Source organism: Dipteris shenzhenensis, chromosome 4, assembly GCF_047967505.1.
Source record: "Dipteris shenzhenensis isolate YYH24624 ecotype China chromosome 4, Dip_SZ_1.0, whole genome shotgun sequence".
Taxonomy (NCBI): domain Eukaryota; kingdom Viridiplantae; phylum Streptophyta; class Polypodiopsida; order Gleicheniales; family Dipteridaceae; genus Dipteris; species Dipteris shenzhenensis.
The window spans coordinates 31782242-31808847 of NC_141599.1; the positions used below are offsets into that span (position 1 = coordinate 31782242).

At 41.8% G+C, this 26606-nt stretch overlaps 1 protein-coding gene across 5 annotated transcripts in view; it reads left to right on the forward strand.

Annotated features, from left to right (window-relative positions):
* Positions 1–15442, forward strand: part of LOC147902729 (phosphoglucomutase, cytoplasmic 2-like) — a 44936-nt gene extending 29494 nt beyond the window's left edge. For 4 of the 5 annotated variants that reach the window (XM_087373743.1, XM_087373744.1, XM_087373746.1 and 1 more), the window contains exons 5-20: positions 1233–1288; positions 1396–1509; positions 1671–1733; positions 7090–7209; positions 7332–7432; positions 7527–7586; positions 7720–7819; positions 7988–8145; positions 8268–8363; positions 8452–8515; positions 8706–8787; positions 13044–13219; positions 13359–13435; positions 14066–14198; positions 14352–14468; positions 14678–15442. In XM_087373743.1, the coding sequence (XP_087229869.1) occupies positions 1233–1288; positions 1396–1509; positions 1671–1733; positions 7090–7209; positions 7332–7432; positions 7527–7586; positions 7720–7819; positions 7988–8145; positions 8268–8363; positions 8452–8515; positions 8706–8787; positions 13044–13219; positions 13359–13435; positions 14066–14198; positions 14352–14468; positions 14678–14749 (1589 nt within the window). In that variant the 3' untranslated portion in view covers positions 14750–15442. The remainder of the gene's footprint in view (positions 1–1232; positions 1289–1395; positions 1510–1670; positions 1734–7089; positions 7210–7331; positions 7433–7526; positions 7587–7719; positions 7820–7987; positions 8146–8267; positions 8364–8451; positions 8516–8705; positions 8788–13043; positions 13220–13358; positions 13436–14065; positions 14199–14351; positions 14469–14677) is intronic. The other variant, XR_015540896.1, reaches the window with a different exon arrangement.
* Positions 15443–26606: the final 11164 nt, after the last annotated feature.

The window sequence follows — 26606 nt, forward strand, 5'->3', positions numbered from 1 at the left end:
CCCGGGCCATGGCAGCTTCTCATAGAATGAAAGGAGGGAGGGGAAGGGATGGTGGGTAGAAGGGACTCCAAGGAAAGTGAAGAGGGAAAGGAAGGAGGGAATGGAATAAGAGAATGGAGGGAAAGGAGACGGGGGAAGGCAGGAGTGGAAGAAGGGAAACGAGGGATTGAAAGGGAAAGAAGAAGGGAGGAATGTGTGAAAGCATCCTCTGCAAGTCTTATTAGGGTGAGCCTGCAATGTTAAGAGGAGATCGAGAGACGGCCTCTTATCTAGCACCTTGACATTTGGGATTCGGGGAGCTCGTGTTGGAGGCCAGGGAGCATATTGGTTTGACAGAGGGGACTATGGTCCAATTCGGTTGATGGGGGATTAAAGCCGTCGACCATAGTAATAAGAGAACTGTCTCAGTACCCTGAAGGCATATGCATCGGACTGGATGACGGATACAAGAGATCAGCCATAGGAGGGTCAGTCACAGCATATAAAGTTGTGCAGATGGTACTTTTAGTATAATGAGGAATGGAGTTCTAATTATAAGGTATGTGTGTGCGGAGTGCAAATATCTATAGCCAGTATAATGAGGAATGTAATGCTAATTTATGAGGTATGTGTGCATAGATTGTTAATTTATGAGGTCTCTGTGCGTAGATGCAACCATATATCAAGGAACAAATGGAACAAATGAGGATTTAATAAGTGGAAAGCTTGGGCCTGTCTAACAAGCATTAGTGCTTGTTTTGCAAATTAGAAGTTCTCCCAGGATGCTGCTTTGTATTATATTTTTCACACCTGGAGCATCTTTGAGCTTGAAGAGCCTGATTCTTCTCCTTGCTCTTAAAGGCCTAAGATTCTCACTTTGCTTTGCAGTCTAGGGTGCCTGTTTTCATCAGCTTGATTAGAGCTGGCAATTGCCAAACAAGCACTCTACTGCTTTTAAATAATGAAGTGAAAAAATGGGGAGTCCTATAGGATTTTACTCAAGCTGAAGATGAGAAAGATATATATTCTCCAAGGTAAGTATCTGTCTTTCAGGCTTTGCAGTATAGAGTTCCTGTGTTTATCACCTGATTTTGCGTTGGACACAGCCCAACAAGCAGTCGTAAGCCCTTCACGCCTTTGTAGTGCCTTAAAATATTGAATATACTAATAGTGAGAAGGTGGGGTCTGATAGAACTTCTTCAGTTAAATGTGTGATATATATGTTCTCTAAAGTAACTATTCGGGTTTTACAGGATCAACCATTGTTGTCTCTGGTGATGGACGATATTTCTCGAAAGATGCGATTCAGGTTTTTGACTAGTTAGAAGCTCTGGCTGGTTGGGTTTCAGCTGTTACATTTGATTCCATGGGTTTACTATCGAGACTATTCAATGATTTTTTTTCGTGGTATTTCAGATCATAACAAAGATTGCTGCCGCAAATGGAGTGAGTCAAGTTTGGGTCGGACAAAATGGATTATTGGCGACTCCAGCAGTCTCGGCGGTTATAAGAAACCGTGTTGGCTCCAGTGTAAGATGTTGAAACTACATCACAGTGAATTTTGCAGCATCCGTTTTAGAAGGATTGTTACTAGTCTTTTTCACATAATTCAATTATGAAATGTGCTACTTGTGAGTGTGCTGTTTCATTTTCTGAATAACTCAAATCTTTTGGCTTCTTTGGTTTGTCAGGGTGAGAAAGCCTATGGAGCTTTCATTCTTACTGCCAGTCATAATCCAGGTGGTCCACACGAGGTGATTCCTTTTTAGGCATATTGGGTTTGTGTTCAAATTGCATAGAGTCACGAGAGCAATAAAAGAGTTCAGCTCTCTGTACTGAAAGAAAATCAATATTGCTTATGCATGGCATTTGGATTATTGAGTGCAGAATAATTAGCCAGGCTGCTTCTTCAAATGCATGCATGAATTATGATAGGAATTGGACTTAACGTGTTGCTTTCCAATAATTGTTTCTGATGACCTGAAGGACAGCACTGTCCAGCCTCTGCTGCATATTTATGCTTTGCCTGATCTTTTTCTAGCCCACCAAGTAAACATTCTAGGTCTGAGAGATTTGATATTGGAGCGGCAGAATAGGATTGCATAAGGAAGCTGAGTCTACCTCCATGAGGTGTATGGTTTGCTTTCAAAGCGTGCAGAGAAGTAGATGGATCATCTAGTCTATGCATTCCTTGTTTACATTTGAACCTTTATAACTTGCTTTTGGCAGCTTCTGTGCTTTGCATTTCTCAAGTTTTGAGGGATTGAAAGGTGTATGTCTTACTAGAAGTTAGAGGGGAAGTCTTGGTGCTTCTCTAAAGCTCGGAAGCGGAGTGCTAGAAGGTGAACATGTTGGACTTGTTGAAATGTTATTACCTGCCCACTTCCATGTAATAGCACTTTTAACAATTCGTTATTTGGTCTTTTCCGAGGTTATGGAGAAGTAAGGGACCAAAGAGTTCACATTCTCTTTGACCCGGGCAGCTCTCATGATTTTGTGAACTACAGATTTGTGCGGGTTGTCCACGACGCCTAGCGCTCACATCTACAAGATGTAGCTTCCAGCTTGAAAGTAGTTTTGGGATTGTAAGGTCGATGAACTTTCTGTCCGGATTCAAGACTACACAGCTACTCTTACGTGCTATGTTATGCACTTGGAACATTTGGACTTGTTGATCGGAATAGAGTGGTTTAAAACCCACGATATTTGGATTGGATGAAAAGACCATACACTCTTTTTTGGATAAGGACACCCAATTTTGTATTCACTGTGATGATATTCCCTCTTCTCAGGGACCTATTGTATCTGCGATGCAGCTTCGGAATATGTTAAACACTTCTCATTGATGTGTGTCGGTGTGATTTGATTCCGCTTTTCTCATTTGTTATATCTGTTAATAACAAAAATGATTTAAGTGTGTTTGAACACCGAGAATTGAGAACGTTGTAAGATGATTTCCTTGATGTATTCCTTGTACAACTGTCGGAATGCTTATCTCCAGAATGGCCAGTAGATCATCGCATAGATTTAGTACCTAGGGCTCAATTTATTAGTATCCACCTTATAGGATGAGCCAACTCCAGGAGGATGAGTTAGCTTCACAGCTTCAAGACTATCTAAATATGGGTTATATTCGCCCAAGTAAATCAACCTGGGGTGTGGCTGTCCTTTCAAGAAAGAAGAAAGATGGTTCGTGGAGGATGTGTGTAGATTACAAACGGTTAAATAAAGTGACAATTAAGAATAATACCCTCTTCCTTATTCAGATGATTTGATCGACTGGTTGGCCGGAGCGAAGTATTTCACTAAGATTGAATTGCGTACGGTTACCATGAAATCCGTATCTATGCTAAACATATAGATAGAACCGCTTTTTGTACTAGGTATGGCCACTACGAGTTTCTCGTATTGCCTTTTGGTTTGACCAATGCTCCCGCTACCTTTCAACAAATGATGAACGATTTGTTCCGAGATTATTTGGACAAATTCGTTGTGTTCTTCGATGACATTTTGGTATATAGCCGCTCGCTAGAGGATCACATTGGAGACCTCCGGATTGTCTTAGTTCTTTTAAGATAGCATAAGCTATATGCCAAGATGAGTAAATGTGACTTCTTTATGAGGAAGATTAGTTACTTAGGGCACAAAATTTCTTCCGAAGGTATCAACATTGATCTAGATCGTGTCCAGAAGGTTTTGGAATGGCTCATCCCTTACACAGTGAAACAACTTCGTTCTTTCCTAGGATTTACGGTCTTTCTCCGGCAGTCAGTGTGTGATTGTTCTAAAATCAAGATACCCTTGACCAACGTGTTGAAAGGTTGCTAGCCGATCCCTTGGAATGACAAAATGATCAAGGCTTTTGAGACCTTGAAGCAAACTATCAAGGATCGCTACTCGATCCTATCCGGCCTTATGTTTTAGAGGTCGATGTGAGTGACTTTGCGATTGGGGCAGCTTTATTCAAAGAGGGTAGACTTGTAGCTTTTGAAAGTAAAAAGCTAGATGACACGGACTAGAAAAAGAACTGTATGTAGTAGTTCATGCTCTAAAGGTTTGGAGACACTACTTATATGGTTCAAAGTTTCTTGTATTGATGGATCATCAGTATGGCAGAGTTAATGCAAAATTTTGATTTTAAAATACGTTATTGAAAGGGTTCCTTGAATAGTGTGGCGGATCGAGTCAAGTTTGTAAATGCTATGTCATTTACGGAAATATCCTCTGGCGTACGTCAATCCTTGAGAGGGCATTGCGCAATTGATAGTCATTTTAGTTCTTATTGGAAAAAGATCTAGGATGGGAGCTCCATGGTTGTCCAAGACTAAGGGATTGTGCCACCTACGGTACAGGCGGCGGGAGGTTAGTGGATGATTCGGAATGGCTTGCTATTGTGAAATTGAAAGATATGTGTGCCGGATGTTTCGGATCTTGGGTCCAAGATTCTCTAGGAGTGTCTTGATGCTCCTAGTGCTAGACATCCAAGCATACATCGGACTCTGTCTCTTGTGAAACATACCTTTTATTGGCCTAAGATGCGTGCATTTATTGAAAGCTATGTGGCAGGTTGTCCGGTTTGTCAGGCTACTAAGGCAGAACGCCTTAGAAGCGTGGGTTTATTATAGTCATTGCAAATCCTCGGTAATAATTAGGAAAGTATTTCCATGGACTTTATTACCGTTTTTCTTGGAACGTGCAAGGGTCATGACTCCATCTGTGTCATAGTTGATTGTTTGACAAAAATGGCTAGATTTTTACCTACTCGATCGACCATATCAGTTGTCCAATTGGCTCACGAGTTAGTGACAAGGATTCAAGTTTACAAGTAACTTTTGGACACTTGTTTTTAAGAAGTTGGAAAGTACTCTGAGTTCCTCAGATCATGCATAATCTGATGGCAGCACAGAGAAGGTTAACCAATTGGTTGAAGATATGCTTCGTGCATATTTTTCTAAGAGACAGTCTTCAATCTCCTCACGATAGAATTTGCTTACAACAGTACAAAGCTTTCAAGTACATGTTATAGTCCTTTTATGCTTATGTACGGGCTTCAACCGAAGTCACCAATTATGGTTGGGTTCAAGGGAATAAACAATGATGCTGCAAGGACATTCTTGCAAGACATGCAAGAAATGTTGGAGTTTGCCAAGGAGTCTATTAGAAGTGTCCACGATCGGGATACATTTTATGCTAATAGACATCGATCACCCAAAGAGTACTCTGACGGAACGATGGTATATTTACTATTCCCAAGGAATCCAAGAGTCTAAGTACTGATTTGGTTCCAAAATTATCACCCAGTTCAAGATTATTAAAAGAATTGGATTGGCTGCATATAAACTAGAATTCCCTCTTGATGTTAAAGTATATCTAGTTTTTCATGTCAATGGGTGAAAGAGTTACTGGGTGCAGACGATTAGCTTGTTACTCCTCAAGAAATACTAGAAGTTACGGATTTAACTTTTATTCCACACGAACCTGAGAGAATACTTGAATTTTGTGAAAGACAGATACGGAATAAAACTATCACGGAATACAAGATCAATTGGAAAGATCGTGTTGAGGAGGACGCAACATGGGAGACACTACCTAACCGCCAGAGGACATTCTCGGGTCTTCTTACGAACTCAGGAGTGAGTTCTTAGAGTGGTCCTGAGTTTTTTCTCCACCGTTGGCCTTGCAAGAGCCGAGACGATCATATTTCCTAATTCCAAAGGGGATCTCCTTTATGGCTGATGTCATTCATGATGACAGGACTCTCTTATCCTTTCCATTGGCTGCTGGAAAATATGGGTTAGGGATGCATTATCGCCTTGTATGGCAGGCTATTACTTGTATGCTCCACTCTTTTCAGTTGTTACCGCCTCTAGAACTTCAAGACAGGCTTCAGGATTGGACTCTTCTTCCACTAAATTCATCCATTTGTCCTTTGAAGCTGTCTCATATTATAGTGTCCTTTTTATATAAAGTTCTATTGCCTCCACCTTGGGCTTCAATTTGAGCAAATAAGATTTGGAGATTGGATTGTCCAGTCAAATGGTGGTGACAAGGCTTGAGGCAGATTTGACATTCCAAACTCCTTCTCCGACAACAAGTCTTTTTGTGGCACATTCGATTGGGGATTTTTCCTTCTGGACACTTGCTCTCATGCCGGCTTATTGCCCCAGTTGTTTATCATCGTCGTTTGGCATGGAGGTAGTCTGTGTCTCATATTTTTTGGCGTTTCCTTGACACATATGACTTCATCGGCATTCTTCAGCAGAGATTGCATTTGTGTTTTCCTCATATTACTTTTGGCAGGTTCTTCTAGCTTTTTGGGATTTATCCTCGCCGATCGGAGTTTGACTTGTTCTTTTCCTGGGTTCGTTACTGGGCACTTTGGACTCTCTGGAAAGATAGAAACCACAGAGTCTATGGTGATCCTAGTTTTTCTACTTTTGTTTTCTTTCGTCACTCTTTGCAGCAATCTCTATTTGATTGCCTGCAAACTTACTACATAGAGTATGATGTATATTTGTCCTACAATGATATTCTCTTTTGATCTATCTAGTTTGGGATTTATGTTATTGTGACATATCCTATTTTGGGATAGTTACTTTGTAATATAATGCAACAAACTTTTCACCCCAAAAAAAAAAGTGTGTGTGTGTGTTTCCCCTCTCAACCATTATTGGGCTTTAGATAGCCGCAGGCAATGCCAAGTGTGCTGTAGCACAACATGCATACATTAGGCTGGATGGTCATGCTACAGGCTTGGTCAACCAATACTGTCAGCAATTTGGCTTCCTCACAGTGATAAAATCCTAGTCTTGCAACATAACCTTCTTATATTTCTCTTTCAGCCTCAATAATGTTTAACAATAACATAGTTTACATTTACGATCAAGGCTGATAAGTCAACTGAGTTTCTTTGGGCTTCAATTTATAAGCACCCTTGTGCACTTTCATTCCTTGTCTGTGTGCTGTACGTAATTCAGCATTGCCAGATGTTAGTACCAATTCAAGTTTTGTGTGTAAGCATCAGTTTAAAGCGAATTTTCCTTGGCTTTGGAAGGTTGATTTCAGTTTCAAATTTCCAGGAGGGTCTTAACATCATGTGCATGTTTACAGGATTTTGGTATAAAGTATAATACCGAAAATGGTGGGCCAGCTCTGGAAGCACTTACAGATAAGATATATGCTTTAACCAAGACAATCAAAGAGTATTACGTAGCTGAAGATCTTCCAGATGTAATTGCCTCTCAACTATCTGCTTATCACCATTTAATGATTATTCTGCAGTTGTGAGTAATAACAAGGGTTAGTCCTGATGAGCTTTTAACTTCTTTTTGATTGTGTGGATCATGTTGCAGGTGGATATAACAAAGTGTGGAACATCGACATTTGGTGGTCCCAATGGACCTTTTGATGTGGTGGTTTTTGATGCAACTGATGACCATGTGAAGTTGATGAAGTGAGTTCCAGATGTGTTTGTGTGTGTGTGTGTGGATGTTATTGGTTTTAATGTTGCTGTTTGCAAATGCTTGAAATCTTACATGCTTTTGCAGGACAATATTTGATTTTGAAGCAATTAAAGGATTGCTATCCCGGCCAGATTTCACTTTCTGGTAGGTCCAATCCATCGCTGATCCAAGATTACTAATTCCTTGTAATTTGCTGTATTTTGTACCTGGAAGGCAAATCTTCCTCCAGATTTGTTGGTTGGTTTCATGATTCGTTTCTTCTCTTGCCACTGAGCAGTTATGATGCCCTACACGGAGTGGCAGGAATTTATGCTCATAAAATTTTCCTTGATGAACTGTCAGCTAAACCGAGTTCTTTACTGAACTGCACTCCGAAGGTCCTCAAGAAGCTTATGTTTCTCTATCTGCTTTCAAAGCTTATCACTTTTCTTTCCAAGTATTTTTGGTCTGAATCAATCTTCCGCTTTCATTTTGAAAATCTTGCCCTCAAAAAGGGCGTGCCTGAATCATTGATTTTCCCCCCTAAACTAAATATGGAATATCAGGAAGACTTTGGTGGAGGTCATCCAGACCCCAACTTAACGTATGCAAAGGAGTTAGTTCAGCGTATGGGATTGGGTAAGACTGCTCCTGTAGAAGAGCCACCCGATTTTGGTGCCGCAGCAGACGGTGATGCTGACAGGAACATGATCCTTGGAAAGAGGTGGTTTTTCTGTCTTAAAGCTTTCTGTTTTATACTGGATCTTGGCTACATTATCTCATTGAAAGTAAAGGTGTTTATTATCTATCTGTGTTTCTAATGCCATTTGCATTGCTCTCTCACAGGTTTTTTGTTACACCATCAGATTCAGTGGCCATTATTGCTGCAAATGCTGTTGATGCCATTCCGTACTTCAAAAATGGATTAAAAGGAGTTGCAAGGTGAGAAAGACGGAGTTCGGATACAGCTTGCAAGTGGCATCAACTAAAATGATTGTTTTGGTGACGGTCAATGTGTCCATCTTTTCAGGAGTATGCCTACTTCTGCTGCATTAGATGTCGTGGCAGAAGCTTTGAATCTTAAATTTTTTGAGGTAAGCCAAAAAAGCAGTCGAATTTGTTGTCCTACACATGAGGGCTCAAAATCGGGGTTATTTATCATTTCGGGCTCAAAGAGTACCTAATTATTCTACTTCTCAGGCCATCTTATTTATGATTGTCCTAGACTGAACCTAGGAGGTGATTTTATGATAAAAATGAAAATATCCTGGGGCCTGTAAACAGGTACCAACTGGTTGGAAATTCTTTGGGAACCTTATGGATGCTGGCATGTGTTCTGTATGCGGTGAAGAAAGCTTTGGGACAGGTATGCCTTTCCTTTGGTGGTGGAAATTACACCAGTTCGATGTTAAGAACCAATTCCTCACACTTGACTGAAACTCTCCTACAAATTTGGAGCTGTTAAGCTATTCCGTTCTGATCTTTCGTCATTGGACCAATTCTCTTCCTGCATCTAAGCTTGTGTCATATATTCAGCCTCTCATATATTCATCCCATTAGGTGGAGATCAATCACTGCTCTTGCTGAAATCAAGGAATGCTTAAAAAGAACGAGTCTTCTTATACAGATTTGAATTGATCTGATAGAATTCAGCGTGTAGCTTGGCTGTGAGAAGTAGATAAGAAGGTCTTATTTCTCTAAGAAAATTCCCTGGGTGTTCTACTTGTTGCTACTAAAGTCGTGGGAAATTTGCCAACAATATGCATTTCAAGGCTATCCTTCCAAATCCCTATGACGATCTTCATGCTAATTGAATCCTAAACTAGGATGGAGGAATACTTCACTACCTCAATGTGGAGGTAGTGAAGTGGAGAGAATAAATAGAGAGAGGATGAGAGAAGATCAACGCTGGTCATGTTCGTGTCAGAAGCACAAAGGGATCCCCTCTTTGCCAGTTTGACATTCATTGGATATCCAAAAATATTTGGGTCGCTGCCTAAGAATTAGCATGCAAGGCTCTTCCTAATGTGTCATATCATGGGCACATGGTTTATTTCCTCAAGGATAAAACGGGAGGGGGGGTTTGGCTAGAGTGACTATCTTTTGCTAATGATGTTGTGATGCATGCCTTTAATCAAGATTGTGTCAGGCATTAGAGGCATTCCGATTGAGGTCGCTTGGAACCTTGGACCCTTTCTATTTAAAAGAATATACTACTTCTTACTTATTTTGGGAGGGGGGCAGGGGGATTTCCAAGCAACCAAATAATTTGTGTACAATGCTTAAGACGTTCAAGTTTGAAATTTATAACATAAATTTTGAAAGTTGAAAGCTATATTTCTCAACTGATCCATAAATAAACATTAAGTCTTATTGGAGATCAATGACCGTTTAGAAACACGCGACCAATCATGTTGGGTGACCCGACTGAGGTTGTGGGGGGTTAGCCGGGTCGTCTCATAACTAGTGGTCTGCTCCTATGTCAACATATAGGAGGCCTATTAAGGAATTGATGATGTGCTTTCACCCCACCCGGCTTTGTATTCCATGGTTTCCATGCTATATGTGGACTATTTTAGGCTCTTTTAAATCTCTGTTACACATATGCATCTCTTTCAACATGGTATCATATCCATGTTGATTGACTCAAAGACATGGGCTGATCAGATTTTGCCCCTTTGTCATCGATCAAGGGCCATTTTAAATGAGATTTGGCATGGAAACAAGCCTTGCCCGTTGCGCGTCAAATCTGAAGGATAGGCAGATATTTCTCACCCTCCTACTATACATCGGTGCCGCCCAAATTGCTTCTGGAACCAGTTCAGCAATACGCTTTGTTGATAGTTTGCTTGTTCGGGAAGTGAGGCTGGAAAGGGGAAAACACTTGGTCCCCCTAAAACTTTACCATTGGGGTTAGAAAAAGCTATCACAGGGTGTGAAGCGGTTTGGGACTACACTCTCTTCCGATATATATATATATATATATATATAGAGAGAGAGAGAGAGAGAGAGATGTATTAACGTCCGCGGGCGGCCATGCACGCCTATGGGACAAAGTACAAAGTACACAAAAAAGGAAAAACTCATACAAGCCTCAATGGGCTTGGGCAAAGGGCGCGCTAGGGCCCTTGCTGAGTGCTAAACTGATCTCAAGAGCTCGATAGCTTGAGAAAAATCAAGTATAAATCAGATACTAACTGAAGTAGGCTGAGAGCTGGGACTCAAAAACCGAAACCTGGCACTATGGTGGCTCGTCTGTGAGCGGTGAATATATCTCGGATCTACGTCCGTCGGGCTGTCTCATGCTGTGGTGGCGGGGGAGGGCGTGGTCTCCTCGATCTATGAACCTGTTGGGCGATGTTCAGAGAGACCCCTTGTCTTGGGCGGTCTCCCATGAGGAAAGCTGTGATAGGCCAGACCTTAATAAAGTGTGCTCTAGTCGCTCTCCGTGCTGCAGGTGGTCTCTGTGTCTCTCTCTTAGTGATCCACGTGCCTGCATATCAGCTAGCTCCTCCTCCTCTACCCCGCTGTACCTTGGAGCTGACTCAAATGCATTAATGTCTGTGACGTGTCGCTGTGCCCTGTCAGCCTCTATATTATGTGGTCTGGTTCTTGCTGCTCTCTAATTTGTCGTAGTAGTGTCTCCTTGTGTCGGTGCATCTCAAGTAGATAGAGGCCAATGGAAACCTGGTCATGAAAGTGGATCAGCCGGGAGAGTGGACCGAATTGGTAGAGGTAGTAATATCGTCCCTTGATCAATCTCATCTCGCGGGATCGACTCAAGGGGCGCGCCCATGCTGTATGAAAAGGGGGTGGGCTGTCCATCTGAATACCATGGGTGGCAAACCATGTGGAAATACATGCATATCAGGTTTCTACTCCGCTCTCTACTAGTCGTCTGGATGACTTCGGGGCTAGCCTCAGCTGTCTCCATCGTCTCTCTCTTGGCTGAACTGACCTGAGTGGTAATCATCTCTTTGACCGTGGAGACAAGTATTGGTGCTGGTGGAGATGAGCTGCATTTTTGTAGAACTTCAGCAATGGTCTCCTGCTTACCATTATTTTCCATCTCCTTCACTTTCTTCCCGAGAGCTGCTACTATAAGCTTGAGCTCTCTTACTTCCTATTGTAGATAGTAGATTTGCTCCTGCGGGTCTGATCCAATCCTTTGCTTAAAGTATAGTGCATATGGGCTGGGTGTCGCTGATGGGGCTGCAATATCAGAGTATGAGGGCTTGCTGACTGGTGTGGTGGCGAACCGCTTCATCTTAGGGAAAGAGGGGGACTCCATAACGGTAGCCTGTGCAATCTATGGACCCCTTAGCTGAAGCTAACCCCTCAAACTGGGCCAGGGGATCAGCCTAGTTTGAGATGTATTAGATCTCTCCCCTTCTGCTTTGCCTTGGATGACCTGGAAAAAAAGGCTGCTCTGCTGCTGTACGGACGGCGGCGGCAGCTGTACGACAAAGGATGAAGGCGGCTGTATGGCCTGCACGGGAGGTTGAGGGGCTAGGCGACGGGAGAGAGAGAGAGAAGAAGAAGAAGAAGAAGAATATATTATCGTCCTCTGAAGACCAAAACCGGCCTATGGGACCTGAGCAATACAATATCACAAGTACATGAAAGCTCCTCCCGAAGATGGGAGGGTGGAAAGAGAAACCACCTTCTAGGATTCAGGTGGATTCCTATGCTTGAAGAGAGAGAGAGAGAGAGAGAGAGAGAGAGATTAATAAATTTTATTAACGTCTATGAAAGGCCCAAAAAACCCTATCAGAGGATGAGCCAAAATCCATCATGAGAAATAAGAAATACACCCCCATAGAGATGTCTAACACTCCTCCCGAAAAGCTACTGATAAGCTGATAAATTGGTAAGATGAAAAGTGATAATTTGATAAAACTGAGAACTGATACACAAAAGCCTAGGGTGGATAAGTTGGACTTGAAGAGATCACTCCGAGGCCTGTCCAATGTTTGAGGTGTAAATCTTATCGTGTCATGGCCTGTCCAATGTTTGAGGTGTGTGATCCAGGCTCTATGTGGGCCCCCTCTCTGTACGGCGTACTCCGAGGTGGCGTGACGTGATGCTGCCTGACATCTAGAGATTTATTGAATTCTGTGGAAGGCCTATGAGACCCAATCAGGCTACATCATATGGAAAACCACCCCTTCCAGATTGATACAAGTACGAGCCATGTAGCCCTTATCATGAATGTGATGCTGTTTATTTTGCTTTAACATGATAAGTTTGGCATTTTCTTGAACTCATCAGATATGCACATGAAATGAAAATCGAAGTACTCTTGCTGTGACCAATGCAAATAAAAGATTTGTGTTACTTGGAAGATAAGTGTTGGAGCTTAAGGCTGATTGTGAAGTTTACCACACCTTTCATTTTAGGCTACCCTCCAGATTACTTCTTTAAGTCAGTTCCTATATAGTCCTCTCTGCTTGAAGCTGCTCTTTTGAAAAGAGCTAAGTGGAATGTTTTGAGCACCTTTACCTGGAGTTGGATTTTTTGGTGTAGACCCTTTCCTTTGTAAAATACGAGGACAATAGATTTGGCATAATGCTGAACGGGATTCTTTTAGTCATAAATGACCTCGGCAAAGTCTATATGCAGGGTCAGACCATATAAGAGAAAAGGATGGAGTGTGGGCAGTTTTAGCATGGCTTTCAATTCTTGCCCACAAGAACAAAAGCATCTCTTCTGATGGTAAGCTGGTGACTGTTGAAGACATTGTGCATCATCATTGGGCTACTTATGGTCGCCATTTCTATACACGCTATGACTATGAGGTAAGACACCAGTGAAAACACTCAGGAAATAGGTTAGGTTTCTGGTTGAGTAGTTATATGAGGAACTATTTCTGCATAGCCAATCATTGTGCCCTCTTGGCATAAAGTATGAGGGTATGTTTAATTGTTTCTTTTATAGAGTGTGGATGCAGATGCAGCAAAAAGTCTTATGGCCCATCTGGTGAATCTGCAATCCTCACTTTCAGAGGTGAATCGGTAATAATCTATCAGCTAGCTTTCCATTTATATTTAAGGTATGATTGTGTAATGCACCATCTTTTCTATTCAGCACTGCACATCTCAAGTGAGTTAGTACACGCTTTCTGGTTTTGGGCTTTTTTGTCTGTAGATCTCTACGAAGTTGTAAAATCACATAGTCCATATAGTTTTGGGGTTTGTAATAAAATTTCTTTAGGCCATATGCGGTAACGTTGGGGAACATAATTCTATCCCTGCTTCCTCAAATTTCTATTTAGTGCTGCACATCTTAAACACCCTTTGGTTTTGGGCAAATTTGTACGTGGATCCCTTATTCAAATGTTAATATGACATGGTTCATATAGTTTTGTGTCTTTCTAAAATTTTTGTAGGCCATATTCAGTGTCATTGAGCAGGTTATGAATACTCCTGCTTCCTCAATGCTCATACAAGGATTGTTCAAAGAAAACATTCCTTTGTCTGATGTGGTTTCTGAGAAAGTGATTTGTTAATGTGCAGTCATTGTGTAATTGCACATTACAGTAGGGAAATAAATGGAGACTTGATTTGGTCAGTAAGTTGCCTTTGCTTTTGAAGAATGTTCAATCTCTACAGTTTCCCTCCTGACAACACATAACATTACCACAGGGTCATTAAGGAAGTGAGACCAGACGTTTCTGAGGTTGTTAAAGCAGATGAATTTGAGTATAAGGATCCTGTTGATGGTTCCGTATCGAAGCATCAGGGTATACGCTACCTATTCAAAGACGGGTCTCGACTGGTGAGCACTTGTGGAAAAAATCACATTTTTGTCAATTCTGTATAGCAAATTTATGTAAACATGTACCATTTAAAATCCATGGTAATTTGTTCTCCAAGCACTTTACCAGCTGTATTCTTGGGGTCTAACTCGTTAGCTTTTTGAGGTTTAAAGGTTTTCAGACTTTCGGGCACGGGGTCAGAAGGGGCGACTATTCGGCTCTACATCGAGCAGTATGAGTCAGACCCATCCAAAACAGGAAGAGAGTCTCAGGATGCCCTTGCACCCCTTGTAAGTATATATCATGGCATCTCGTTTTTCCCTCCTATTTATGGGTGCTTATTTAAAATAAGCATGCGACGGCATGGAGTTCACTCTATGCATGGTGCAATTTACAAGGTTTGTGAGTGGACCTAAGAATGTCATGAACTCCTCTACTAAAACCAACCTTTTTAATATCAAATGCTTCTTATCTTTACGAATTGTCGTTCCATTTGCAGGTGGCAGTAGCATTGAAACTATCCAAAATGGAGGAGTTCACTGGGCGTTCTAGTCCAACCGTAATCACATAGGCTCAGAAATAACTCTTCCTCAATGATATTATTTGGTGTGGATGTTGAAGCTAATTTTTGTGCTCTACTCGAAGGAAAGGTAGCGGAATTCTATGATCATTACAACACAGCTTCGTTGTTGATAGGAAGGATTTCTTTTTTTTGGGGGGGGGGGGGGGGCGCTGCAATTGATTTCTTGGCTTTGAGAAAAGGAGGCAGCTGATTTTTCAGCATGCAGAAAGTGTTTGGAGCTTAAATGCTAAATTTAGCAATTGGATGTCTTGTTATGTAGTACGAAGGACTGCCTTGGAAACTTCCAACTCTTTCCTAAGCCTGCAGTCAATGAACGCTGTGTGCGCTACCAATAGGCATACTTTCTTTGCGCTATAAATCGTGTTTCTATCTCTCTTCAGCATGCTATTCTGCAGACCCTTTTGTAAGCAGTCATGAGCAGCTGGAATATGTGGGCATGTTGTGGATGAATATTTAAAATATATTCAGGTTGAAGATGTCACCATTTTACTGAAAAGACATACCTGTATCTTAGGATGAATTTTTTTGTTTTTTCTATTTTAAGACACCAAATTTCCTAATAACTTTTATGTGAACAACATTTATTAGAAACATGTTCCCCACCCTACCTGTCAAAATGATATTTTGATTGCATTGGGGTTTGGAACTCATCCTTCTGGAGACCTCCCAACATCGGTGTTGGGGACCGCCTCCATTGCCATTTTTGGGCCCAAAGGAACAGAAAGCTAAAACTATTTTTAGTGGAAACAATTGGCCTAAAAATGGCAGTGGAGGCCCCAAAACTCATGTCGCCTACCTAGTAATAAAGCACATAAACTAGCATAACCCTTAATGAGAAGTCCATTCGGCAAACTATTTGGATTGCTCGAGGTTTAATTAATGATTTGTCCTAGCATACAATGCTATAAATCACCTTTTAAGGATTTTTCTTTCCTTAGTCATATCTCACAATGAAAATCCATCTATTAAAATTGCAAACCTATTGTGCTTTCCATTGCATTCACTAGGGGGTGTTTTTAACCTTCTAAACCTTGTTGCAGATAGCCATAAAATTTTGTTTCTTGATTGCATAAGATCCATCTGTCTTAATCATTGTGAAGTGTGTTAATGTCTATGATTAGTTTGTATGGATACACGATCTCATCCATTGGAAAAAATCATTGCCTTTGTTGAACCTTTGTCTTTGCATGGAGATGTCTATTGAATGTGTTGTCCTCTATTACTATTTTGCATGATTGCCACCATATTTGCAAAGTGTTGAAGTAGGGTTTTGTTTGTTAAAAATTATTCACACATTTGTCTTTGCATAATCCCTATTGATCTTGGCATATCTAAGATATTGGTCAAAGCAAAACTTTAGTAATTTCAAATTTGTACTTCGATCTCTTTATATGTTGTTTGATGTAGTTTTAGTAATAGACTTTTCTCTTGTGCACTTGGCATGCTATCAAAGATGGCTATATCTTCTTTAAACAATTGAAACATAAAATTTCCATTTCTTTCAAGTTCTTTGATTCTAATTAAGGTATTTCCCTCTTCCAAGTGTATGATATGATTTTGATGTGTAGGGTGTCCAATTCAAAGAACCACGGAAGAAGGATCTCAATATGATATATAATTTTCCCAAGTAAAGCTTCTTCAAGGAAATGACTTAGGAAGGATTTTGCTTTCGCCTTCAATCATTCAACGATACCTACACCTCGGTACTGGACCCCTCGGTGGTGGGTTCGTTACAGTAATAGCACCAAAATTGCTCCTTAAAAAATGGGATGCACAGCGGGGTTGGAGACCTACTTTTATCGCCATTGAGGGGGATTGGCATGTCAGGAGCGAAGGTATAGCCACTATATGTGCGATTGGGGTTGGCTTTCCTTCAATTATTGAAGGAGTGGGTGATGAAGGTGGTGAGGGGCAAGAACTTCCATGATCTTGTACAAATAAAGGCGGGAGACTTGGAGCTCGGCCTTCCAATGATGCATTAGAGCCTTGTTCGGTAATTCTTGGAAAGACTGAAAGTTGGGCCTTCAGTGTATATCTTCTGGCGGGGATGAGGAAGGATCTGGAGAAAGATCATCATCAACATTTGACATGGGCTCCTCTTCTTGTCCTACTATGGAAAAGTCCATCGGTCTGTCAAGTAGAATAGTTGGCCACAATAGATTGTTGAGAGCTTCATTAGGTAGGTCAATAGGAGCGTTGGAGGACATAGATTGGGAGGTCTTGTGCTATGTGGCGCTAGTGTTGAACACATGGGAGGAGTACTTAGGTTGGTTTGTGTGGGAAAGGGGAGGCGGAATGGGATTGACGGGTGGTTGAATAAGGTTTGCGGGGTTTGTGGGATCAGTGGAATCGAGGTTAGGAATATCAGTGGATGGGGTGGTGGCGTTGAAAATTGAGATGGTTCGCTAACTATCCTTCTCTGTTACAACTTTGGGATATGCTACATGAATTGTTTCAAAATCACTAACTAGGGACTCTTGTGAGTCTTGGAGAGCTTGTAGCTCCTTGTTAAACAAAATGATGATTTCGAGGGGGTGGTAGGTCATGGAGTGATATGTAGCTAAATGTGTTTAGCTTTGGAGTGTCGAAGTGCGGCCATAGGTCTGTACCTACTCGATGTCACCTCACATGCTTTCGAGAGTACAGATCCATGGCAGTTTCTTTGGGTTTGGCTAACTGCATCACATCATCATCCTTAGGAAAATTAGTGACTCAGTGATTTTTCTAAACCACGCCTAAAAGTTGAATAGAATGGGATGAGCAGCGAGAGTTTGTGGGTGATAATGATCGGGATTTCGACGAAGGATGGTAGGGAGTGTGTTACGCAAGAGGTGCAGTGAGGTCAATGTGAAAAATGAGATTTTGTGTATGAAATTCATCAAAGTGAATTTGGAGAGTTTAGAGGATTGTGCGCGGGTAGAGTGTGTAAGTGGCGAGTTGTGCAGAGACCTCCCAATACTCATGTTGCTCCATGTCTTCTAGTGTTGACTCCTCTAGATGGCTAGAGGTGCGAAGCTGTTCGTTCTCCTTTTGCAAGGCGATAGTTAGAGCTTGATCCTATGAGAGGTCTTGGAGCGTCTAGATTTGTCATTCATAACCATCTTAGTGCCTTGTGTACTTTTCTTCTGCTTGTTCAAGTCGCTCCTCCACTATTCTAAGGCTAGATTTTGCTTTGTCCAACTGGTCCATCATGGTTTGAACTAGAGATTCGCTCGCGGAGAGGTCATCTTTAAGCTTTGTGATGGGAACCTAATTACTCAATTGTATTAGGTGAAATAGAATAAGAATGAGTCCCTTCGGGACTACATTGCTAGTATCAAACACCTCAATTCCCATTTTGGCAAACCACATGAGAGGATGAGTGACGAGCGATTGTTGCCATGCTTCCTCATCAAATTGGTTGATCCAAATCTGCATGACCTTTTAATGAACCCAAATTCTTTCAAACTTAACTGCAAGATAGCAAATCCGCTAAGTGACAACATGATGGCTATGGACCCCAAGGAAAAATCTACAACCCCTTCCAAGTATCACATGCACTAAGGTCTCAGTATGGAGCATACCAACAAGGAAGAGGATAAGGGGCCTAAGAGCTTGGATATGGGAGAGTTGGCCTCTAATTTATTGGATCAATTGGGCCAACAATGGAGGATGGGAACATCCAAGGAAGCATTGAGCAACCCCCCCTATTCCCTAGAAGAGATAATGTTTGGTGTGGGGTGTGCAATGGTAATCATCCCTCAAATGAATGCCCTCGCCTTAGGGCAAGGCCAGTACTCTATTGTGAAAATTACTATAGATGGAGGAACCATGAGACCTCCTAGTGCCGATTTTTGAAGGTCTTCCCCTAACCAATCTACCAACCAAGGCCCCAATTAGTCTTAATGGCCCCACCCAACTCGATGAATGCCCAAGGAGCCAATCATAGTATAGGGCACAAATGCTCGATTACCACCACTCGTACTAGGCCCTCAACCACCCCCACCTCACATAATTCCAGTCATTCAAGTATTGGTGGAGGAATTATCTAGTGATTGGGAAGAGCGTGAGCCTGAGTCACGGCCACCCCAGCTATCATCCTTACAAGGAAGGAAGTGCCATCATAAGCCACTATCTTTTACATGAGGATTAGGATGTCTCGATATATCATCCATCCCCCATACCCCAGAGGGCAAAAGACATGAATTGTTTAGCATAAAGGCCCACGGTTGAATGCTATGCAAGTCAAGGGCCACACAAGGCAAGCAAATGCCCAGACAAGGGAGCAATGAACCCTCCCGTGTCATGGTTCAAATTCCAAGGGCTACACTTTTTAAAGGACTAACCTTACATGGATCTCACCCCAGTGGTGCCTTTCTCAACAGAGCCCATGCCCTTATGCGATGAATGTAGTGTGGAGCATTTATTTAAGGATTGTCCCCTAAGGAAGCCAACGACTCTGGCCACTCTGCCCAGGAGCACTAGCATTAATTTGCTAAGCATGGAACAGTGTGAAGTAGTAGCAGTGCCCTTAAAGGTCATTACAAGGATGTAGGCAAAGGCCCTATGCAAGGAGATGAAGAAGCAAGCAAAGAAGGGCAAGGCTTCCACGTCTCAACTTCTCAAGGCAACTCGATCACCACAGACTAAGCCCAAGAAGTTCACCAGGGTAGGTGAAGGAATGAATCAAGTGCTCATAAAGGACAATTTGGATGAGGAGACAGCCACCATGGCCACCTCCTCTACATCCGGATGAGCTTAGTCCCTAGAGTATGCCCCCATATCAGGAGGTAAACAAAACAGTTTGGGCCCAAGGACTCACCTCCACACTTGCTCATATAGGAGGTTATCCAAACCTAGCCTTAGAGAAACAATGCTTAATAGACACTTAGAATTTGGTACGAGAGTGCCAAGAGAAATTCGAGCATAGACTCAAGGTTAACAAAGGGTCAGGATACCATCAACCCCAGCTAACTAATACCTCATAGGGTAGTAAAGGCACTTTGAGTGCTAGAAAAAGTGAAAGAAAACACATTTTGGACTTGTCAATGTACAAATTCATTTTTATGGGTACTTTTAGACTAGTTTATGGATGAAATTTAAGAAAAACCCTACTATTCAACACACACATCAAAACATAAAAACAAGAAATTTTTAAGAGTTTTGTGAAGAAAATAAAATCAAAATTATAAAATTTAACATGACACAGTTTACATAAAAAACACTTGAAAACTCTCATTAATAGTTACATCAAAAGACTTATTTTTTGCTTAATTATTTACTTAATTTATTATAATTTAAATTAATAAAAATAATTTAAATGCATGAATAAATTAATATATGTATGTATGCATGGCCCATGCATGACATTAATTTACTATCAGAGTCCTCTAATGTATGTAAGTATGGCCCATGCATGACATTAATTTACCATAAGAGTCCTCTAAAATCTTCAAGATATCATAAAGGTATCAATAAACACCTTTTGAGAGTTTAAAAACTCTAAATTTGGTAGATATGGCATCACACACAATGCTGCACATGCAAGCATGGAACATACACATCCTTAGTTCATTGATGGAAGGCCATTGATACATTTATTGGGACCGGTGCACTGCACTTGTGCACATGGCATGGGCATGCCCACAAGGCTTTTAGTTGATTCATGTTCATGTGGGATTCACATTGCGACTATTGGGGAGGGAGGGGGAAAGAGAGAAAGGGAGGGGGAAAGAGAGAAAGGGAGGGAGGGGGAAAGAGAGAAAGGGAACGAGGAGAGGAGGGGGAAGGGAAGGGAAGGGAAGGGAAGGAGAAGGTGAAGGGAAGAGGGGGGCAGAGAGAGGGAGAGAGAGAGGGGGGGGGAGGAAGGGGGAAGGGGAGGGGAGGGGAGTTGAGGGGAAGGGAAGGGGGAAGGGGAGGGGAGGGGAGTTGAGGGGAAGGGAAGGGCAAGGTGAGGAAGGGGGAGGGGAAAAGGGGAAAGGAGGGGAGGGCATTAGGAAAAAAGGGAGCTCATTTTGGGGCCCTACAAGAAATTCACTATTTTCTCTTTTCTCTCTCTTCTAAAATGTGGAAAAAGAAATAACATGGATATCTATCAGTTCAAGACCACAGGTGTGTCAGTCCAAGGAGGAAGAAAAAAGTCCTTTCAAATAATTGAGAAGACGTTGCATTAAACTCTCCATATAGATCCTCTCTCCATATAGATTTTGCATCTCTTTCGATGGCGGCCTCTCATAAAGAACCCATCATGCCATTACTAATCTATTTTTTTTCAAATATTTGAATGGTTACCACCATGAAAGATTAGATGACTTTTATAAAAAGCAGACAAGATGAAGAACCAACCCTCATGAAATGGCTACGTGCAACCATGCTATTGAAGAAGAACCTCAAAAGAAGCAACTACACCATTGCACATTGATTTAGAAGAAAAATATGCGCCGCTCCAGAAAAGAGGAAAGGTTTCGCTTGTGAATGCCGAGCAAAAGGAAAACATGAGAAGAGCAGGCTCCCAACATATCGACTTATGGTGCGATGGACAAATTTACCCAAAATGTCCATTGAGAAATTCGAGTCCTACATTTTCTAATCTGACAACGCTATTGAGGTTTGTGGGTGACAGGAATAATGGAATGTATGGATAACATTCAACTGCGGAAATGTATAAGACATTGTATGCCTAAGAAAGAATGGAGAAGGTGCAAGAAATGTCGATAAATTAAGGAAAGAGCAACTGCAAAGGGAAATTGAAGAGCATTCAAAGACAAAGAATGAGCTAAGGAGAGCAAGAATGAAGAGAATGGTTCTTCGAGAGAGACAATGAAGCAAGAGAATCATCTTGTTTAGCCATTGTATTTGTATTTATGTGTCTGTTTTGCAAGAAAATTTGTAATATTGCAAAGTGTACTTGTTGCAGGGAAATTTTAGGACCTCAGAAAGAAAACATTGATCCTAATTTACTTCCCGTCAAACACATGAAGGGTTTAGTCTCCACTATTGTTGCAAAGAACATGATAGAGGAAAAGAAGTTTAAGAAGGTAAAATGTGAAGTTCTTGAAGACTTTGTATCGGAAAGTAAAGCTGATGTCACAAAAATTCAAGAGGCTCTTGATGTGAGTGGAGTGAGCAATCTCAATTATTTGCCATTCTCTGTCTATGTCTATGTTAGTGTCAAGTAGATTGGCGGTAGTTCCATGCTAGCAGGGAAGATGGAAACAGATGTGGAATATTTATGCATAACATTTTTGAGACATTGGCACTCTCTATCATAATGGTATTGGTGCCATTCTCTGTCAGAGTGGCAGTGGTGCCACTCTCATTCTATGTCTATGTTAGTGTTAAGTAGATTGGAAGCAGTGCCATGCTGTTTGGGAAGACATTGGCACAGTGCCACTATCCACAAACTTTCATGGATTAGAATGTCTAGTCCTTTTTTTAAGGATTTATAACATAGCACTCTCTATCAAAATGGCACTCTCTATCAGGATGGCACTGATGCCACTGTCATTCTATATCTATGTCAGTGTTAAGTAGATTGGTAGCAGTGCCATGCTGATAGGGAAGATGGAAACAGATGTGGAACATTTTTGCATAACATTTTTGAGACTCTCTATCAGGATGGAACTCTCTATCAAAATTGCACTGGTGCCATTCTCTATCAGAATGGCACTGGTGCCACCCTCATTCTATGTTTGTGTCAATGTCAAGTAGATTGGCAGTAGTGGCATGCTGATAGGGAAGATGAAAATAGATGTGGAAAATTGGCACTCTATATCAGGATGGCAGAATGGCACTAGTGCCATTCTCTATCAGAATGGCACTGGTGCCTCTCATTCTATGTCTATGTTAGTGTCAAGTAGATTGGCAGTAGTGCCATGCTAATGGGATAGATGGAAACAGATATGGGAACATTTATGCATAACATGTTTGAGACATTGGAACTCTCTATCAGGATGGCACTACCTATCAGAATGGTACTGGTGCCATTCTCTATCAAAACGGCACTGGTGCCACTCTCATTCTATGTCTATGTCAGTGTCAAGTAGATTGGCAGTAGTGCCATGCTAATGGGGAAGATGGAAACAGATGTGGGAACATTTATGCATAACATTTTTGAGACATTGGCAATCTCTATTAGGATGGCACGCTTATTAGAATGGCACTGGTGTCACTCTCATTCTATGTCTATGTCAGTGTCAAGTAGATTGGCAGCAGTGTTATGCTGATAGGGAAGATGGAAACATATGTGGGACATTTATCATAAAATTTTTGAGGCATTGGCACAATGCCACTATCCACAAACTCTCATGGATAAGAATGACACTCTCTATCAAAATGGCACTGGTGTCAATCTCATTTGTGTCTGTCACAAAGAGAATCATGCATGTGAGTTTGTATAGAATTTGGCACCAATGCCATTCCCCACAAACTCTCATGGATTAGGATGGCTTCTAGGGTCCAAGGGAAAATAATTCCTATGCATCCCATTACCAAAGCTCAAGGTCATTCTAATAGAGAATGGCACCAGTGTCATTCTGATAGAGAGTGCCATCCTGATAGAGAATTCTATCCTGATAGGCAGTGCCCACATCTATTTCCATCTTCCTTGTTAGCATGGTACTTCTACCAATCTAATTGACACTAACATAGACATAGAATGAGAGTGGCAAACTAATTGAGATTGTGGAGATTGGCACTAGTGCCATTCTCCACAAACTTTCATGGATTAGGGTGGCTCCTAGGGTCCAAGGTAAAATAATTCCTATGCATCACATTATCAAAGCTCAAGGTCTATTAGTTATGTTATAAATCCTAAATCAAAGGACTCGAGTAGTGACAAAATAAGAAGGAGGTACATGAATTGCATGACATTGGCACAAGTGCCATTCTGTACAAACTTGAGAGTGCTCTCAACGGAAGCAAGAACGGAAGAAGGAGAGAGAGAGACAGAGAGCCACACAAGTTTGGTGGGTGCAGAACCACCCTAATCTTCTTTTTCATTCATTTATATATGTGTTTGAGTATTGTACATAACCGGGGTTAAGGCACAGTGACCTTTAACCCCCACAATCTCCCACTTAAAGGACAATGTGCCTTTAAGAGAGAACAACTAGTGAGCATACTATCCAATGCCCATCAATACACGACAATACTCAAACCGCTGACTAGGTAGACTCTTCGTCAGCATATCTGCAGGATTATCATCTGTATGAACCTTGACAAGCTCTATGCGCTTGTCCTCAAGTACCTCCCTGATGAAATGGTACCTGACCTCAATGTGTTTGGTCTTTGCATGAAAGACCGGATTCCGTGCTAGCTGAATAGCACTCATGGAATCACTATGCAATGTCGGTACACCTATATGAATCCCCAAATCTCCCACTAGCCGATCAAGCCATATAGCCTCCTTGCAACCCTCTGTGGTTACAACATACTCAGCCTCTGTGGTAGACAAAGCAACGCACTTCTGTGCATGAGACATCCACGACACTGCACCACCTGCAAAGGTGAACACATAACCAGAAGTGGATCTCCTACTATCCATATGCCCTGCATAGTCTGAATCTGTGTACCCAAGTACACGCATGTCTCCTTTACCAAAACAGATGCACATCTCTTTGGTACCCTTCATGTACCTCATGATGCACTTAACTGCCTCCCAATGCCTCTTTCCTGGATTAGCCATATACCGGCTAACAACTCCCACTGCAAATGCAATGTCTGGTCTAGTAGCTATCATAGCATACATAAGACTCCCAACTGCTGATGCATAAGGAACCTTGGCCATCATGGCCTTTTCCTCATCTAATTTGGGACTATCTGTATGACTCAGTTTCACATATGGAGGCAATGGAGTACTCACTGCCTTCCCCCCCTCCATATTGAAACGCTGCAATACTTTTGTAACATACTCTTTTTGTGAAAGCCAAAGGAGTTTCCTACTCCGATCACGCATGATGCGCATACCAAGAATATGACCTGCAAGTCCCAAATCCTTCATATCAAAGGCCTCATGCAACTTGGCCTTTAATGCATCTAGCTCATAAGTATTCTTGCTAGCCAATAGCATATCATCCACATATAGTGCCAGGATTATGAGGCTATTATCCTTAGCCCTTTTAGTGTAGAGGCAGTGATCAATTTCACTCCTTCTAAAACCCTGGGACCGAATGAAAGCATCAAACTTCTGATACCATTCTTTAGGTGCTTGCTTAAGACCATAGAGACTCTTCTTTAGCTTGCAAACTAAATGCTCTTTGCCCTTTTCTTCAAAGCCTTCCGGCTACACCATGTAAATTTCCTCATGCAAATCCCCATGCAAGAAAGCTGTCTTGACATCCATTTGCATAAGCTCCATATCCTCTACTGCCACTAGTCCAAGCATGCATTTAAGTGTGGTCATCTTCACAATCGGAGAGAATATCTCATCAAAGTCCACACCCTTCTCTTGCTTGAACCCTTTAGCAACCAAACGGGCCTTGTACCTAGGCACATCATCACCTGTGACCTTCATTTTATAGACCCATTTACATGGCCATGCTTTCTTTCCATGTGGCAAAGAAACCAAGTCCCAAGTCTTATTCTTCATAAGTGACTTCATCTCTGATTGCATAGCATACTCCCACTTGCGTTGATCCTCATGCATCATAGCCTCTTTGTAGCAAGAAGGCTCCCCGCAATCAGTAAGCATCACATAGTCTACCCCTGGAACAGACCTATCAGGCGGTCTAGACACTCTAGATGATCTTCTCAAGGGCATTTCAGCTTGCTGTCCCACTTGCATATCAGCCACATTTGGCTCATCATTTCCACCAATAGATGATCCATCATCTACGCTTGATTGTATACCTGTGGGAGTACTTGGTGGTACCATTTCTCGCACATTTGGTGCATGGACAGCTTGCCGTCTATCAACATATGCAGGTGGATTCACATCCTGGAAAGTGATTCTCCTCATTTCCACATCCCTCATGGGTGCCTTATGCATCTTCTTCTCATTGAAGACCACATCATGGCTGCGTAGGATCTTCTTTGCTTCCGGATCCCAGAGACGATAGCCCATCTCTCCACTTTCACCATAACCCAGAAAGATGCATTTCCTAGACTTAGGATCTAGCTTCTTTCGAAGCTCTTTTGGCACATGTGCATATGCCTCACACCCAAATATACGCAAATGAGAGTAAGAGGGCTTCTTGCCACTCCATACCTCTTCAGGAATACCACCATCCAAACTCTTACTAGGTGATCTATTGATCACATGCACTGCAATCTTCATTGCCTCAGCCCAAAAACCACCAGAAAGACTTTCATTGGAAAGCATGCATTGCAACCTTTCTTGAATGGTACGGTTCATATTTTCTGCAACTGGATTTTGCTCTGGAGTACGAGGGGATGTGAGCTCCGTCTTAATCCCACGTGTATCACAGAAATGCTGAAACTCATGAGAGAGATACTCTCCACCATTATCAGTCCGTAGGCATTTAAGCGTTCTACCTGACTGATTCTCAACCAAGGCCAGCCATTTCTGAAATACCTGGAACAAATCACTCTTCCGAGCTATAGCATAAGCCCACACTTTCCTAGTTGCATCATCAATGAATGTCACATAGTATTCAGCCCCGCCTAATGACCGTGTAGGCATGGGACCACATACGTCTGAATGCACCAAATCAAGCATTTCAAACTCTTTCTTTCCCCTTCTTTTATGAGCTGATTTAGTCTGCTTTCCATAGAGACAATGCTCACAAAATTCAAAATCAGAGAAACTCAAATGCGGTACATAACCCAAACGGCACAAGAGTTTCATTCCATTCTGGTTCATGTGCCCCAACCTGCAATGCCATAAAGAAGTGCTTGGCTGCTCGGT